The following is an 18,825-nucleotide window of genomic DNA, read 5'->3' on the forward strand; positions in this document are numbered from 1 at the left end:
GAAGAACAAGGATGTCTGGTGGAAAGAGGTCCCAAGGAAGTGGTTGACATGAATTCAGTCATCTTGGAAAAAAGGTTTGCATTTGAACATCCTGATGCTCTGGATTAATTTGCAAGGCTGAGAGCTGTCAGTCTAATAGAGATTATAGATCTAGCAGAGACATGTTTTTCTTTCATACCTCACCCGACTTGACAGACTCCACCCAGGTTAACAGGCAGTAGTTGGAAAAAAAGCAAAACCACAGATTTTATTTCAGAGTTTGCTCTGTGAAAAAGAAAAAAAAAATCCCCCTCTTCTACCAAACTAATGCCCAGAAATCCTCTTTTCCATTTCTAGTTCACAGGTGGTTTATTGGGCCTGCCTTGCATCTCTGGCATGCTGCTATTCTGGTACTTCTGCCCTAAGATTAGCAGGATGAAAATTGGGCATGGCTGCAGGGCACAATGCTCCCATGTTTGGGGAACTGCTGGTTTATCTGTAAGGCTGCTCTGGGAGGGATTTCAGCATCTCCCAGTCTTGTCCTTTCATTTTCCCTTTCTGCACTGTATTCCCGACCCCTCTACCTGCAGCTTGCTCTTTCTCCCCTCATGGCCACCTGTTTGCACAGTGTTTACCACAGCCAATTCCTGACCCCTGGGCTGCTCAAAAAGCCATGAATAAATGTAGCATTGCAGCTTGCCAGGTGCTGTGACTGGGAAAAAGTCTGGCTTGCAGAGATCCGTACGTGTTCCCCACTCTATGAACTCTCTTTTACAGACTTTTTATTAATATGGAACTTCCTACTGAATTGCAATGGAGTTACCATGTATAGTTCTATGATGTACAATGTTGTTTTATAGATCCAACCTGTTTAGACAACACACAAATCACACTGCAACATGCTATGGCAACACCACCATGCAAAACATAGGGGTTTTTGTTTCAAACATTGGGATCGTTTCCTTTGTAGCTGTTTATTTACTTTTAGTGTCCTTTACTGACTTTGTCCCATTGAATCCAAATTTCTTCCTGATTACAGTGGATTCAAAGTATATTACAGGAAGCCTTTACCTATAAGAAAGTAGTTAAAGAATTACTGTTTTGTTTTTAAAAGTGAGATATTCCCACAGCCTCACAAAACTTTCACTGCATTTTTTTTTCTCTTTTTGATTACTGGAAAGTATATATGTATTTTTTAAATACTTGAGGCAATACTCTTGAGCCTCATTACAGGGGAGACAGTTTCTGACAACTGCTTCTCCTTCCCTAGAAACTGAAAAAACAAAAACCATGATCTTTGCTGAAAGCTCTCATTTTGTTCATTTCAACACACACAGCTCCACTAACCAGGTCACAGAAAAAGCCACTGACGCACACACACACACAGAGCAGCGTCACCTGCACAATTCAACAGACAATGCAGACAAACTCGAGTATAATCCAAGATCTTTCTACCTCTTTTCATAACAGGTTAGTGCTCGTTCTCAGTGTTGGTGTACAGTTTTTATGGCATGGAAAAATAGGGATGTTTCTGCCCTACAAAAATAAATGCGTTGAATTCTTTAGTTGGAACTTTCACAATGTAAAAGGAAAAAAAAATCCCAAAGAAACTGGATAAGTAAAAAGAATCCCAAGTATTATGAAATCAGTGGATCTTCTGGCAGGTGGCAAAAGAATGCCCAGACAAAATCTACCAGCCTTCATTTTTTGCCTTTGATAAATAGCTTTTGAAAGTTATACATTGAAAAGAAAAAAAAAATCAGTTCTTTTAGTCCATTATGAAAATGAATCCAAATAAAACCCTTGCACATAAACAGCATGAATTCTTTGGTCCTGTAGAAGCTGTTAGACATTAAGGAAGATGGGAAAATTATTATTGTTTTTTTTCCCTGTGCCCAATTGAAAAAACAGGGACAAAGTCTTTTTTAGTAAAATAAAAAGAAGACAGGATGGAAATCCAATGTATTCAACTGTTTTAGACTTAGTATTTTAGAAGGCACCAGAAAAAGAAACAACATCAAGCATGTTTTCACAGATTCTTTACTAAAATTATAGGGGGGGGGGAAAGTGACTAGTTTCATGCTTCCTAATGCAAAAAGCATGGCTCCCAAAGGTCCATTCCTCCATGTGTGACTATTGAGATCAGTGGGAAAGGGACTAGGGAGGAGGGGTTGTAATGAAAGCACATTATAAAGCTGTCATTCCCAGGAAAATTCACAAGCTGTGATGAATACACTTTTAACCACCAAGTCAGAGAAGCAAAAGGGAAAGTAGGGATCAGTGAGGGGAAGGGAAGAAGGATGTCCCATCAGGCTTACTAGTCTTCCGAGGCAACAAACTTACCACATTGCGTGTGAATTTCTCAAAAGATGTTCGACGATCCAGAGTGTTTTCCAACTTAAATTTGAGATAAATAAAACAAAAGAAACAAAAAGAAAAAGGAAGGGGAAAAGAAAAGCAAGAACAATGGAGTAGAAAAGGAGGTTTGATGCAACAATGGACTGCAAAACAAAGTTTGTATAAATCAGGAAGCAAACACAGGTGTGAGGCTGTAATGGGACTTGGCAAAACAGGGGATGGGCAAAACAGATACAGTACTAGACAAAAGTAATTTTTCATGGGGATCAAACTGGTTTGAATTTAAAGAAAAACTGAAAGTAAAAAGAAATAATGAAGTGCACATCTTGTGTTAATGAACTGACATTCACAAACTTAAGGACTTCACACGGACAGTTGAAGCTTTCTGGTATTTTCAACATCTCTCTCTATATTGGATCTTCAGAAATCAACGTTTGAACAAAAAACAAAATCACACAGTACTTTCATATAATTTTAGGTTGTCATTATTAACAACAGAATGCTAGTGTTAATAACTACCTTGTTCCAGTAACAATCGGGGCCCCGATTTTGCCAGGCACAGGGCTCCCAGCTGATTCTAGGAGATTACTGTTTAGAGCCCGTTAATAGAATTATTTATCATCATGGAAAGCTCCATTGTACAAGCTGCTCCACATACTCTGGGCTGTGGCTATTCAGAACCCATTCCATAACTGGACTTTTCTAAGAAAATATTACATACCAAGACATGAACCTCTGTTTGCTGAAGTGTGACATGATCAGTCTTTCAAGTCAGATTTCTAGCCTACTCAAAACTATTCATGTAGTAATAGGGACAGAAACAAAATTGGGAAGCCCCTATATTTATAGTTGAAGTTAGAAGTTATTAATATGAATAAGATTGTTTCTAAACACATTCTGTAGCTTTCATAGGTGGAATAAAGAGAACAACAATTATTACATAAGCAAACTTGCAAACATGAAAGACTATTCTTCTGGGATTTTATTTTATTTTTTTTAATGTATTTTTAAAGCACTTTGCAATTTAAGGTGCTTCATAACAGAGAAAACAGTACAATATGGGATGTAAAAATAAAAATAAGTTTTGCTAGATTAACTTATTGAAACATGCCCGCATGCAGGATATATACACATATATGTATATTGAACTCCTGTGTGTATGTGACCCTCCAAAAACGCCAAGCTGGTCACCTACCAGATATCCAGTTGCACTGGCACAGGGGAGAGAAGACTGAGTATTGTTGCAAACATAACCACTGCTTTGCACAGTGGCAAGACAAAGGCAAGATGGACCAATACCTTTTTCTTGGCCTGTAGCAGCTCCTGGTAGGCACTGGATCGTATAAAACGAGGATAAGAATCACTTTTCATCAGTTTGTAAATGTGCTCCTGAAAAGGAAAGGAGGAGCTGTTACTGCCACAGAAGAGGACACATGTAAAATGGGAGGCAGCCACATGTTTTGGCCGTGGAATGTACACCAGGTAGCACTACTAATGAATAGGAAGTATTACAGGATAGCAGGTCTCAGCTCTGAAGCGAAGGCTGAATTGCTTTCTATTCTTAAAGCTGAAATCCCACCCATTTCTTATATATAATTACACAACACACCTTCCTTTAATTTACAGACCAAATTTTCCAGTACAAATTTATTTTCTGAGAATTGGTAACTGAGTCCTAGCTTCAGGTCCAACTTCAAAAATCCCTTACAATAAGTTAGTTTAGCTAAGTGATGAAATTAAGAGCTCTGGGTCCCTCCTCATCAGATTTTCTGAATTAGTTTCTGGAGATACTCCTGTGATTTCAGAGTCTAAGAAGAGGTTTTCAATTCAGCATCACAATCAATGCTTAGGTTACTGAGGATTTCCACTGGCTACTCTTGACAAAATCCTTTGACAGGTGTTTAGTCTGCTCTCCAGTTAACAATATAAAAAAGGAAAATACATATGTAATTTGGAAAACAGTTTCAGGCTAATCTAATTTTCAACATATTAATTCTTCAGAGGCATGTGAATATTTGGAAACCTTTGTTCAGAAAATAAATGACAAGAGCAGCTTAAAAAAACTTAATTTTGGAATGTTCTAATTTCTGAAAAAGATGAAAAACAAAAAATCTGTGATGTAGAACACTTGATAATTCTAGTTCTAATAACATGCTAGAGAAAAGATTTGTAGAAAAAGCAGTCAGAACAGAAAATACTCTCAAAAATATTTTTTTTTAAACCCTGAATCATTAGCTATTCTATCATTACCTATTTTCATGGACTTTTTGTTTTATTCAGACTCTATTTTTTACTGTAGGAAACTTGTAGAACAGCAATTGGGAAACAGCAAACAAACTGGAAAGAAAATACTGTTTCTCAGCTTGGTAGTGCATAAAATTAGTAAACACAAAAACAAGCCAAAACAAACAAAAAAGCCCCAAACAAAACTCCCCACCTTGTCTGAAAATTAAGGCAAGGTAAAATTAGAACTGATGTTTAATTTTTGCTGTATTAGAAACCATAGAAATTATTCTAAGTGTCTTTGTATTTCTTACAGTAAGCAGAGAAATTCTGATGTATATTCAAAACTTAGATTGCTTTATTTGGGGAAGGTTTTTTTTTCACTCAGTGTCTGTGAAAGCAGACAATGCAGTCAACAGAGCGCAGAAATTGGTGACGAGCATTAAAATTTAATTTCTGTACAAGAAATATGCCTGTAAAAGCAAGAATAAATTGGGCTGTATCAGTATTGTTAATGTACAAGTTAGCCAGGGACACATTAATGCACATATTTAGAACAAATGGGCTATTTTTACTTATGTGTCCCATTTTACCTATGTATCTACATTTGACATGGAGTTTCATCTTTCCATGTTTCCAGTCCAGAAATGCTTTTAATACATTTTTAACCACAATTAAATGACACACTAAATGCCAGAATGGCACACCAGCAGTCTCCTTCCCAGCTGGCAGGCCAAAAAAAGCCTGTTGCAGAGGCACAGCCCTAGCCCTGACAAAACCCTCCACCTCAGGTGGGACACTTTAAAGTTCCTAAAGTTTCAAGTAAGAACACAGCAGGTGCAGCCTGTCCCTTTTCCACAGAAATTGAGGCCTCCAGGTTTAAGGTTTTGTGCTGAACTGGACGAAGCAGAGGTCCTCTCCAGGTGGCAAAGTCCTGCTTGCATAAACACTGAATATTCCATTCTTTCATAAATGAAGGACAAAATTACAAGAAAGGAGATCTGGCAATAAAAGGGTATTGAAATTTTACACTTATTACAAAAGAAAGGATACTGGCAAGGAATTTAAATGTCAATTATTCACTCAACTGCAAAGACACTTTTTAAAAACCTTTAATTTTGCTCTATTTTTTACTTTTGCCATTTATGTCTTTGCATTCTTAAATCTCCAGGGGTGAGCAGATGCAAGTAAAAATTGTATGTGTGGTTTAATGCAGAGTACTTCAAAACAGTGGCTACGACATAGGGTCTGCTGAAAATTTTATTGTTTCTTCATAGGTTGCTGTTCGCATAATGGAAAAATTAAAAGGAGGTAAAATTATTCTCCTTCATATTTACAGCAGAGGCATTCTCCCAAAAAGCCTCAATTCAATTCCCTTTTCTCCTTCATGGGCCCTGTAGCAGCATCTCCTGACTCCCAAGATGATGACCTAATAATCAAACTGCAGGAAATTCTGCAGGGATATGATCTCAATCTCTCCTTTTGACACAATTTCACTTTGCATTAATAATTAAATTTTCATCACTGGGCTGCTGATGAAAATGGAGGATGATACCAGTTCTGGTACTTTTACTGTGAATCCATTTATTTTCTATTGCTTTTCTCAGAAGTCTTCAGAGATTAAATATTAAGTTATAAGTCACAGGAAGTGTTGCATGTAATACAGAAGTACTTCATATTTTCTTCTCTACATGATTTCCTCCATTCAAAGTCCACTTGAAACCTCAGTATCAAGCACAGGAGTTTCATGAAGAACTTCATATGCCTCATGAAAGAAAGAATGTTACACATTTGCATTGCCAAAATGGCATTTTAGGAAACAGGGTGCTATCATTTAATTCCCAAATACATCTCATTTCTGCATAGCCAATATTCCATTTCAGATGTCCATAAACACAAATGCAAACTGACCTGAGCGTCTTCAAATGTGTATCTCCCAGGTTCCTTCACATTCTGAGTGGTTTTGTCATAGCTTTTTGAATCTAGGTTGATGGCGCTGGGTGCACCTGGAGCAAGGAATTCTTGCCAGATTTCTTGGACGCGAGCAGGAACTTCACGGATTGGCCTCTTCTTCAGGTCTTCTACTGCTAACCAGAACCTATGGCACAACACAGCACCTTGACTTCCAGCTCAGGATAACCACTAATGAAGTGCCCACATTCTTCCTTGCTCTTAAAAAAGAAATTAAGTAACTGAAGTTTTCATCTGGACATGCTAAAATAAGAAAAAGCTGAGGGATTTTATGTTGGGATCAGCATTCTGGTGTACTGTCTCAAGGCAATCAATCCACCCAGGGAAGCAATTTTTAGAAGGCTCTTCATGGGATAGATAAGAAATGCTTCATTACTTATGTATGGGTAACGTGCTTGCAGGAAGATTCCAGATTTAGCTAGAATTAAACTGACACTTCATTTTGGCTGGACCACAAGGGCTTATATTACTTATAACTAACTGCTTTTTGACATTCTTTCAAAAACTAATCATTTATATTCTTGCTATCTACATGAATCTCTGAGTCCTATTAAATCCTAAACCATGTAACTAATTTTGTTACTCAGAAATCATACACAATTGAAAAAGCATTTCTTTTGTTAATTATAATTTAATTTCTCTTTTCAGCATTCCATTTACATGCATATTTTTGCTAAAAATGCTGAATGGAATTGCACATTCTCTCTTCTGCTGCTGAGCAAACCAACATTGGGCAGCCATATGTAGTGCAGCCAGTTCACTGTATCCTCATTCATTCTGGAACAAGACCACTGAAAAGGTCCTGAGCACTTTATGATCATAGCTAAGTAGCTGCAAGCTTTATTTCGTTATTTCTTCTATTGGTGTTCTGACTCTCTCATGGCACAAAATAATCCTAAATTAATTCAGGATTCCATTCTTAGACATGATTCAGACCACTTAGTTCTCCTCCAAATCCAAGAAGCTCAACTAAAGTTTGACTTTGGTAAACATGCAATATATACCGTTGCAACTTTTCATTATTGTTCTGACACAGTTGATCCTATGAAACAGAGAAGCTGAGCTTTCAAGTGATTTAACTTTGAAATCAGCTGGATTTTCCAAGGCTCACAAATAAATTGGGTACACCTTGTGGTTTGCATCCTGCTTACACTGTGAGATCAACTTAAATTCTCTTAGCTGAGTTCAACAAGGATGGGATAAGAGAGAACAGTGAAACTACTCAGACCCCCAAGAAAGCAAAATGACATCACCCTAAATCCAAAATCTAATTTAATTATTGCAAAAGGCTTAAGAGAGGATAGTAAAGCATAGCAAACCTTATAGTACTCTTGCTATAAGATATCCTTCACTTCCTCTCAGGAAGCAATTATTCCTTCATAGTTCTGTATTGAAATTTCTTTGTAGCAAAGATGGAAGAGGCCTGTGTTCATTTTCCACAAGCCAGCATGGTTAGCTTCATGCTACCAAGAAGACTATTTTAGGTATTTCTACAACCTTCAATTTCCATTGTACATAAGCATGATTTTTCCATCTAAGATTCTCCAAGAGACGGAGAAGAAATATTGTCCCAGTTTTGCAAATATATTAATAATGTAATAATGTACAGTGGTTTCTCCAAGGTCACAAAGGGGACCTGTGCCAATAGAACTCCAGCTTCAAAACTTCTGGGTAGCATCTCTTTTATTAATGAACTACAGTGTGAATTGAACATAATTCTGCACAGAGCCTGGGGATGTATCCTGAGAATCTGATGGCAATGCAGGAATGCCTGATAACTCAAGTTTAAAAACTGCAAAGCTCACAAACTCTAATTCAGTTCACTCTCTCAAATACAGGCAACCTACTTTGGTTTCCTTAAGCTGCTTTAGATATTTGCATTTAAAAGCACATATCCTGCAGTGCTAACCCCTTCAAGTGCATCTTCTGGGATTGACTGATTGCTCATGTGTCTCCAAGTCAGGTAAGGAACACAAAAATGAAAGGGAAGGATGCTCTTTGTAAAAACACATTTTCTGTCTCCCTGCAGACATCCTGCAAATCTAGCTCAGAGATGTCACTCCCTTTTTTGTTCCATTGTATCACTGCCAATAACTCTGGAAGTCACTGCAAACATGCCTTAGGATGCTATTTGCTTTTGCAAGTAAACTATTTTCATATAGTCGGTTATACTCAATTCTAGGAAAATAGATGGGAGATAAATTTCAATAAATTTAACTTCTATGCTTGCAGCATAGAATAGGGAGGTTGTATAGACCAATTCCTGCATGCTGAACACCAGTTCTTTGATAGATTAATTTAATTTTACCCTTCTAACTATAGCATTCAAAGACTCAACTAAAAATGTGAAACTCTAAATATAGAAACCTCTCCAAAAGTGGGAAGAAATATGATTTCTGTGTTATGTCTAGGGTGCTTATTTCTCAGCCAACACACATTTTAAGATTTTAATCTACTTATCTTTTAAGAAAAGATGCCTGCCCTCCTCCCACAGAGAGTTGAATTCAAATATTCAAAGTTAAGAAATGACAAAAATAAGGCTGCTCCCTCTTGCATTTTCAAAAATAACTTTTTTCAAATATCCCATGGCAACCAACAGCACAGATTAAGTTGAAATGGAGTCACAAGACATCAGCACAGGGCCTCAAATCAAAAGAGCTCCCTGTACCATTTTACAGCTCTCTGCCTCACGAGCTGTGACCAGAGCAAGGGAAGACTCCTATGGCAAAAAGCACACAGTCTGCAACATTAACTGTGTGCAAGGGCAGGTGAGGGGAGAAGGGGAATTGCCTTTTTTGGGCAATGATATAGACAGACTGTGTAAGGAACTAGAACTCAGTCTGGCTGCCCTGGGTTGAAATTGCATTTCCTGTTGGTGGAGGTTTGCTTGTGCCATGGAGACCCTTTCTAGCAGATGTTCAGCACTGTTTGAACAGAGACCTGAGTAGCTGAGTGTGAACCTCCCTGCTGTCCTCTACCCCAGCATCAGGGCTGCCACCTGCTGGGTCACACAGCAGAGAGAGGGTGCATAGTGCCCAGTGGCAGCACATCCAGCCACATGGGCTGCTAAAACACATGTTGCAAGGTATCTGGGGATTATGTCCTCCAGCTGGACTGCTTTCAAAGCCACAGCGGCCTCATGGATAAATAGCACAGCTGCAACACATCTTCTGTTCCATTAACTGACCTAAAGGCAGGTGCAGCCAGATTCCAGACCAAGCTAATCAGTTAAATTTAGCCCACAGGAACAATGAGTGAGAGAAAGGCTGCAGTGGTTCTCTCTGAAACACATGAGGTATAGCCAGTGTGGAAATACTGGAGTGGGAATTATGTAAACTTTGCACTCAGTGCATGTGACATAACAAGTAAGAGGCTAGACCTTTCAGCATTTTCAGAAAAAGCGAACAAAAACCTAAACAAATTAATAAAATCACATAATATTTTTGCAGGGCCAGGAAACACTGCTCTCTGATTTCTAGAGTCCACCCTCTTACCCACTACAACTTCAAGTTTCAAGGCATAGTAGAACTGAAGGATTTCAAGAATATGACCGAGAAACTCATTAAATCCTGCAACTAGTTCTTTCTCATCTACTCTGCAGAAATGGCAACATTGCTGGCACTTGGCATTTAAGCTTGAGTCTGAATGAGGAATAACTCACAGGCAATTTCAGCTTTGAGGATTAAATTTCAGTCAGGTTATTAGCACCCACAACAGGGCCTCATAATCACCACTGTAAAGGATAAACACCTCATAAAATGTCAGCTTGCAGGGAGATGGTTAGACAAAAATTATTGAAGGAAGACATCCAAATCTATCAAATTTCTCAGTCTCTCTCTTATTTTTTCTGGATAACAAGAGTGCAAAGTCCCTTTTCCCCTACTAGTCACATATTACAGACCTAAGAAATGAGCATCAAGGAAGGGGCAAGGGATCCAGTGGCTTTTCCTTCTGTGTATCATGGAACCTAACCTGTCACCACTCTCCCTTCACTAACTTAAGAGGTTTTTCACTCTTTGAAGTGCTTTTCACTGCACAAGGATTTGGACAGGCTTTCAGATTGGCAGGTCTGAAATTATTTAATCTTTACAGGTTGCAATTCCTACAGAATAACCACTTGGGAGCAAACCTGTAGTCAGCATACAAATATTAATTTTCCAAATAATTCTGCTACTCTACAGACAAAGGGAGGACAAGAAGAGGAATACAATTTCCTATAGAAAGTAAAGACATTAGGTCTCCAGGTGCCATGCTTCAGTAAGTTTGATTTCATAAACTCACTCTCTTTGAAAAGTACTTTTTTTAGCACTTGGAAAACCTTGTGACTAAGCTCAGTAGTACTGGATCATGCTCAGACTTTAGTCTTGTGAATTATAAACAATGGTCACCATTTTTGTAATAGGCATTGGGAATTTCATAAATCTATTATCCAAATCATATGTTACTTTAGCTATTTGTTCTGTGTATTGAGCGGCACACAAAGCAATTCTTCCAAAAAACGTGCATGGTAACAAGAGATCACAAGTCATACCCTGCATCAGGTGAGTGCAGAATCCAACCTGCAAATTGCAGTCACACTGTAATGAAGTTACTGCACTGACAGAACTGTTTATGCAGTTTTATTCCTTTGCTATTCCTTTTCAACACTACTCCAGAGAGTGAAATACTATTAAGCCCCATTTACAGGCAAAGAAAAAAGAACAGAGATACAAAGTAAGAAGGGGAAACCTGGTTATTTTCCTGATCACTGCACAATTCTTAGTATGAAATCTCAGCTCAAGGTCCTTCATCCTTGCTGTGTTCTTTAAGACAGGATCTGTGTCCCAAGGCAGGGATACAGAGCCTTTAGGACATGATCAGTATCCCAAGGCAGGGATACAGACCCTTTAGGACAGGATCTGTGTCCCAAGGCAGGGATACAGACCCCTTAGCACAGGATCTGTGTCCCAAGGCAGGGATACAGACCCTTCAGGACAGGATCTGTATCTGCCAAGAATGATATTCTCAGACACCTTAGGCAATCTCAGTCAAAGTTAATGTAAAAGTAACACTGGGACTTTTGCTATGTAATATCATTACACTTGAATAGAAATGGTGTATCTGGTAGACTTATCATTTCATGGTTTTGGTATTTGTTTCACAAAATGAGGTATAAGGCACGTAATCACCTAATGCTGGAGCTCCTGCCATGCTTGCAGTCCCTGCTGTATCCTGTGTATTCAGCTTGAAAGCAGAGTCCCAGCTGCCTATCCAACTATAGGCTTGGCAGTGCTGTAAATTTTATCATTATTAGATCTGTAAAAGTACAAGAACCAGCAACTGATTTGAGTTGAATTTGTTGCAGTGGGAATATGTGGGTGGACATAATTATTTCTCTTAAGGTGGCTGTCAAAATAATAATTAAAAAAATACCACTAAAACCCCCAAATTACCATGATGGAGTTAACAGGTGAGCAATGAAAGTGGTTGCCTTCTAGGGTTTCTTTTGTGGTAATGCTTGAAATCATGAAGCTTTTAACTTGTGTTATTGACGTCTAAAACATTTTGACAGCCATACACAACAAGCTTTACAAATTCGTGTTTTCTAACCCAAATTTACTATGTGAATCTAATGGACTGATTTCCCTACATCTTAGGCATTTACAAACATAATTTTGAGCTTCTGAGACAGTTTCCCTTCAGTTAATTATCACAGAAAGCACCTTCTCAGAGCAAATTTATCCCCTGCCTGGCCTTTAAGATCATATTCACTGTTTCTCAGATATTATATTTTATAATGCCAATTTAAGAGTTTAGAGGAAGAGACAGAAGAGTAGATGGCATGTCAAGGAATCATCTCTGAAGAAATTTCTTGAGGGAATTTTTCTAGATCAGTTACTTGCAGTTTGCCTGTATTTAGTGTTGTAAATAGGATTAGACGAAAGAGTTAGGGATTATGTGGGTAACAGTCTAGTTGGCAGAGAGACAAATTAATCACAGAAAAGCGCCACAAACTGCAGCACACACTGGGCTCAATAGGTTCATGTTTGAACAGCTGCTCTGCATAACAAATAACCAGGATGCTCTTTAAACAATTATTTAAAAAGAAAAAAAAAAACCCTTTCCTTTTCTTGGTATTATTCTGATTTTTAAATATTCATTTACCAACTGGCGTTTTTAATAAGAAAAATCTGTATTTGTGACAAATAAAGTCATCAACATACACATACAGGTCAGGCTATATTTCTGATGCAAAGTTAATGTTTGAATATGAACATGGTCAGCAACTTAGAGGACTCCAACTCCTTATTCTGCTGACAAATTTAAATTAACAACAAGGAGATCTGTGCAATTACCCGGCATTTATAAATCAACACCATAAATATTAAATGCCTCTTGTAAATGCTACAAAAGCATAATTTTAGTATGAATGGCTATGCTGCACCACTTTAGAGTAAGAATTGGCATAGGAAAAAAGTAGGTTAGGATTATTCTGAGTTCTAGAATGTGAATGCAAATAGGATTTTATACTACTATGTTATTGGTGAATGGAAAGTGATACAAATGACATCTGACAAGAAGGTGGAATTAAGATAAAAACGTGTTGCCTATATTTTTGTACTATGCTCAGCTTATTTTTTCTGTCTATAGAAAGGCTGTTAATAATCTCTCTGAAATAACTCTTACTGAAATATGACTTTCTTAGAACAGCAAAAACAAAACATGCTATTAACCAATTGATGGACTGCCATTTTTAAAATCAAGTCATTTTCCCCTCACTTAAAAGTAATTCTGTAAGCACACTTTTGAAAACATACCATCTATGCTGCATACACTGAGAACACTTTCCGTTTTACGAGTAGGGAATTTGAGAGTTAGATGTCATCCTACTTCAGCTGTGTCAGATGTACAAGTACTAGAATATTGGTGGAGACATTCAAAATGATCCCCAGAAACCAATCAACCTGATGAAAGTCGATTAATTTTACTTTTAGATCCTTTATTTATTTTTAATATTTCTTATTTTCATTTTACTTTTCTCATAATATTTGACTAAATAAATTATATTGAACAGGCTTTGAATGAATCCATTTTATATGTGTTTAAAAGACAAGCTTAGAGAAAAGTTCTTATATGAGTAGTTTGACCAAAAGTTGAATATGAATGGAAAAATATGTTTCATGTGAGTCTCTGTTAACTATATGAATATTTCCATCAGCCTGTACACGAAAGCAAGTAGCAATCTGGATGAATTATTTCTGAAAGGTGAGGAAAATTTTGAAGGGGTCAAAAAATGAAAAGTAGCAGGAAAAGACAAAAACAAAGAAAAAATCCGATATACCTTACAAGCTATTAAAAATAAAGTAACTCTCATTTACCTTAAATTTTCTGAACTGAATTCTGACTCCAAGAATTTCAGAAACTGCTCTCTTCCCACAGGGTCTTTCAAAGCTTCATCCATGCCAAATCCCCATCGTTTCACCCTCTGCTGTCCTGGCTCTTTGCTGCAGAATTAAAAACAGAACCCGAAGTGACCAATACTTCAGTATTCTAACAATGTATTAATATTTTAGACTAAATCATAAAGTTCCATGGTTTTCTTACTTTTTAGAGTGCTCACATCTATGCAGTGTTCAGCAATGAGCAGACTGTTAATACTTACTTAGGAAGAAGGTAATACACAGAAAAATAAACTTCCAACTAGAAATGCTATCAGATTTTAAAAGCTTTTTTTTTTTTTTTTTTACCATAGTGAAAGCTTGGAAACTGGTTACTGTAACATTTCACATAGATTTATTAATATATAGCACTTCCCATCTTACAAATCTGTAAAACTGGAAAGACCAAAGGGGTACTGCATTGCCCTTCTAAGGCCTCAGTATTCTCCTGCAGTACCTCTCTCTGAAATCTTCATATTTCCAGAAAAGCATGTTATACTGCCTTACTTCCAAAGAAGAAATAAAATTGTATACCTTGCCTCCAGTTCCCAGAAAGTGGTGTCATCTGATATCCAAGGGTTTGAGGGATCAGGGGGCACAAGGAAAGGATCATATTCCAAATACTGCTCTGTATAAGCTAATAGACTAGGAAAACAAAAGCATCAAACATTGTCACGTCAGGAGGAGAAGAAACCTGATGAGGTTACCCCAGCTAACAAGTTAGCTTACATCCACCAAGCCATGGTATCTGTGTGCCCACACTCAGAAGGCAGCCACAAGCTCGGGGTGAAATGGGTTTGCTCAGGCTGTTTGACAGTGGACCATTGAAGAAGGAGGGGTGGCTCAGGCATACCCAGAGTAGACATAAAATAAGCTTCCCTAATACTTCCACATAGCTCCATTTAAGGTTCCTTTAGGCACTAATAAATTAAATCATACAACCTCCTCCGTGCACATTTGTTTTCATAAAGCAACATGTTTTATATCCCGGTGGTTTTAATCAACAGTTTCCTTAAAATCTATTCTAAAACACTGTATGTTACACATATTTATTGGTTATATTTATTGGCCCTGCAGCTGCTAGTACTCCTTTTATTTTCTCTTAAATATCTTTTTATTATTATTACTATTATTATTATTTCCTAATCCAAGGACATTATTCCCAGCAAAAATAAATCAATTTTTAACTTTTTTTTTTAATATTCAGGAATTGGTCTGACTCAGTCACACACACTAAAAATTTTTCTTGTATTCTGGTAATTTACATCTCCCATTGTCCTTATTTATGCTTGCTGTTTCCTTTGGTCTCATAATTCTTGTAAAATTATTGTCAAGTGAGGACAACTATTCTTTCTTTTCAATTCCTATTATATTTTGTGTACTTTTTTTTTACTGTTCAGCAAACAAAAAAATCTTTGCCTGCTCTCTTTATAAATAAATATTTATTTGGATTTGCATATGTATACACACATAAATGAGTAGACATATATGCAGAAATGTTTATAAGAAGATGAAGAGCAATTTGTATTTGGTCTTATTTCCTTTACTAAGCCCCATGCAGCTCAATTTGCGGCAATGTTGGGCTTTTTGTTTTATTTGCTTTCTAGCCCCTTCCTGACAAACTTAGGTCTTATTTGCAGATAGATTCCTACTAGGGTTACATCTCTGACCCAAACTGAGCCCAAACTCACTTTGTTCAAGCACTGACTGAGCTCCATACCAGCCAATTCCCTTGCTCCATCAGTGATTGCCCTTTTGAAATATCAAAACAACAACCCCAGACCTATTCCCATTTAGCGTCCCTGCCAATGAAAGGTGAAACTTATAATCACTTGGTCAGAGGCTCTTTCAGAGACTCAGGTTTATCAGAAATGTATCATGGAATATCTGGAATATTTTTATCTCTAAAAGAATTTCATACTTCTCCACTTAAAGTAAACTCTCATCAGTTATTTCTATGACATCTGAGCTCTCATGTCTCTCTTTGAAGAGCTATTTGCAGTGAATAGGTCTTTGAAGCTATTTCACACTGACATTTTTCCCAATAGTTACCAGTGTAATTGAAAAAAATAGAAAATGTGACAATATACGTACCTCTCTGCAACTTTTGACATTTTTAATCTATGTCTGTCTAATTGCATTTGCCAGTGCTTAATCTGCAAGAAAGGAAGGAAAAGAGTTTTATGAGTAATTTATTGCTTGACTCTATTTCTATAACTTTTTTTATTAGGACTGTAATTGAACATTAATTTATCCTAGGGCACAGAAGAGAAATATATCTGAATTAAAACAACATTTTACCAGTGTAGCTCTAAAATAAATGGAAGTTTCCAATAAAGAGAAAAGCTCATAGAGACAAAAAATGTGCCCAATATAACATTTTCCCTAAAGGTTCATCAAGAGAAATCCAGTTAGCCATTTCTTAGATTTTTTGAGGAGAACTAATACTTCTTCAGACATTTAACTTCTCCAGACTCTAACATCTCAGAATAGATTAACAAAGTTTTAACAGTAGATAAGTGTGTGAACCTATACATGCATGTATGGAGTGGTAAGAATACCCCCAAGCCTCAAATCAGCGTTGAAAGAAGAGCAAGCTGTCTACAGCTAAAGGGGCTAATGGGCTGAGCTATACAATGAACCCACTCACTGGCCTACTTCCTACTGCCTTGAGGTGTTTAACGCATGATACAAAAAAATTCAGGTTTTGTCTCATTAGTTTTGATGAAGTTACATGCCTAAATCCATATACCTTGAGATAAGAAAAAGGTTCATTAAATGTTTGCAACAGCTGTTTTGAATAACTTCCCAGTTACAATAATTTTCGGGTTTATACCTAAAAAGTTACCACCTGAAAAGTTCTTTTAAAAGTACATTTTTGTAGTTATGTTGCAAACCTCTTGGTGTAGTTCATCTTCTGTGGGTGGCTTAGTCTCTGGCACTGGCGTGTGCGTAGGGCTGTGACTTCGAATGTCATTTTGTAAGCCATAGACAGACTGTGCAAAAAAATACAGAACAATGATGGTTGCTTTCAGACAATGCTTTCTACACACACCCATGCTACATTGTGCTCAAGAAGTTAGCCAAGATCATCTCTACCTAAAGCAACTTCAATAACTCATGCACTCAGATAAAATCATGCTTCTGCACTAGAGTGTAAAACAAAGACTCCCAAACTCCCACAGCTCCATAAAGCCACAAGCAAGGATCTACTTTTTTAGGTCTCTATATTAGCATCATACTAAACATGGGGAATGACATTGGGAGATGCTGTTACAGTAAGTAATAGCATAAATAAGGAGATGACTGGTAGGTGGAGTATCCTGAGAGGTACAATAACTCACAGATTATTTGGATTACTTCCAAAATTGCAATTACTACCTGGGAAATTACACTAATCTGGACCTTTCACTACCATAAAGAAGCCAAGCTAAAACTTTCTCTAAATCCACTTTCCTTTTTAAAACTTACCTTCCTATGGGTCAACATGCAAATGCACCTCAAAGGAAGCACTTTAAAGTGGGAGTCAATCTATATGGTTATGGTGCAAAGGATTTAAAAGTGTTGAGCCAATCCATCTGTACATCCCTAGAGAAGTTACACTCTAATTATAACCTAATTCAGATAGAGCTAATTTCTTCCATCATTTCCAGTCATCCATTTTGGGCATAATTGTAATATAGAGACACCCTTTTGATGAAGACCAGGACAAGAACTGCTGTTAGAGTTTATACTGAATTTTTAAGTTTTTTTCCTTAATTACTGACAGAAACATTTTAATGTGCTTTATTCAATCTACTGAATAACATGAATAAAGCATGCAAAAATGAATTTTATCTTCAAAATCTCTTTGTATTTCTCCAAAATCTTATGTGATAGCATTCACTTAGCATTAGCAAAATTGTTAATACTAATTCAACTAAGAGCTTATGAAATATTAACATACACTTCATGCATTTACTCCTTGCAGCTGTAAGAAAAAAGTGCTTTATGAAATTATGGAAATTCATTATATAAATTTCCTCCACCTCCTGCTTTTGATATAGTAACTTACCTTTCTTGTTTTATGTGGATTTCTCATTCTTGAAGATTTTTTTATATCCACTTCAGTAGTGTTTACACAGCCAGGCTATTAAAAGAAAGAGAAAGGAAAGCAAAAGGCTAAATCTGTGATGGAACTTCTCTGAGCTACTCCCCTTCAGAGTGCAAGACTGAAAAATTAATTCCCCACCCTAAAATTGAAATAAAATAAATTGCCAAGACAGTGGAAACCAGTCAGTTTCTGCTTTGGTTTTGCCAAGGAAGCCATTCATTACATTCTAGCTATCCCTCTAAGGAGCATGGTTGACCTAATGAGACAAAATAAACAGAATTGTGAAATATTCACCTCAGCTGTCAACCTCAGGTTTGCTTCAAGAGCATTTGGTTTTGGGTCAATTTTTAAAGAGGATTATGTTTTAAAATTAAATGAAAAAAAAAAAAAAAGGTTTTGTTTCTACAGAAAAGAAAGAGAAAAAACCGAACCAAACCAACAAAAAAGGTTTCTGCAGCCTAACCAGAAGACTCACAGCGTAAATAAAATTACTCTCCACACATCAGATTTGGGTTTCAGTGGTTCATTCTCACAACTCTGTGGCCTCCCAAAGCACACAAGTACTCTAGTTTCTCCTAATTCATCTTCTTTTGACACTTCCCTTTAGGTACAAAAATCTATTTGTAAATCTGTTTTTTACCCATTGCTGGAAACAAATAAAAAAAAGTATTTTGCTCTCAGGTGAGTTTTATCTATTGATTTTGGAGGGATTACATTTGACACTGAGTGGAAACTACAAAATCTGTTCTCTAGTGGGAACAGGCTTCTACTGAAAGTAGGTTG

General features: G+C 37.0%; 1 protein-coding gene across 6 annotated transcripts in view; it reads right to left on the reverse strand.

Moving 5' to 3' along the window:
* RGS7 (regulator of G protein signaling 7) overlaps positions 1–18,825 on the reverse strand; it is a 228,877-nt gene that overhangs the window by 25,134 nt on the left and 184,918 nt on the right. For 3 of the 6 annotated variants that reach the window (XM_058021436.1, XM_058021431.1, XM_058021435.1), the window contains 7 exons: positions 18,004–18,078; positions 16,847–16,945; positions 16,044–16,105; positions 14,484–14,594; positions 13,890–14,015; positions 6,472–6,658; positions 3,637–3,726 (listed from right to left, as the gene is read on the reverse strand). In XM_058021436.1, the coding sequence (XP_057877419.1) occupies positions 3,637–3,726; positions 6,472–6,658; positions 13,890–14,015; positions 14,484–14,594; positions 16,044–16,105; positions 16,847–16,945; positions 18,004–18,078 (750 nt within the window). Of the gene's footprint in view, positions 1–1,434; positions 1,516–2,322; positions 2,377–3,636; positions 3,727–6,471; positions 6,659–13,889; positions 14,016–14,483; positions 14,595–16,043; positions 16,106–16,846; positions 16,946–18,003; positions 18,079–18,825 lie in introns of all 6 variants that reach the window. The other 3 variants (XM_058021432.1, XM_058021433.1, XM_058021434.1) reach the window with 2 other exon arrangements.

This window comes from Melospiza georgiana, chromosome 3 (genome assembly GCF_028018845.1).
Source record: "Melospiza georgiana isolate bMelGeo1 chromosome 3, bMelGeo1.pri, whole genome shotgun sequence".
Classification (NCBI taxonomy): Eukaryota; Metazoa; Chordata; class Aves; order Passeriformes; family Passerellidae; genus Melospiza; species Melospiza georgiana.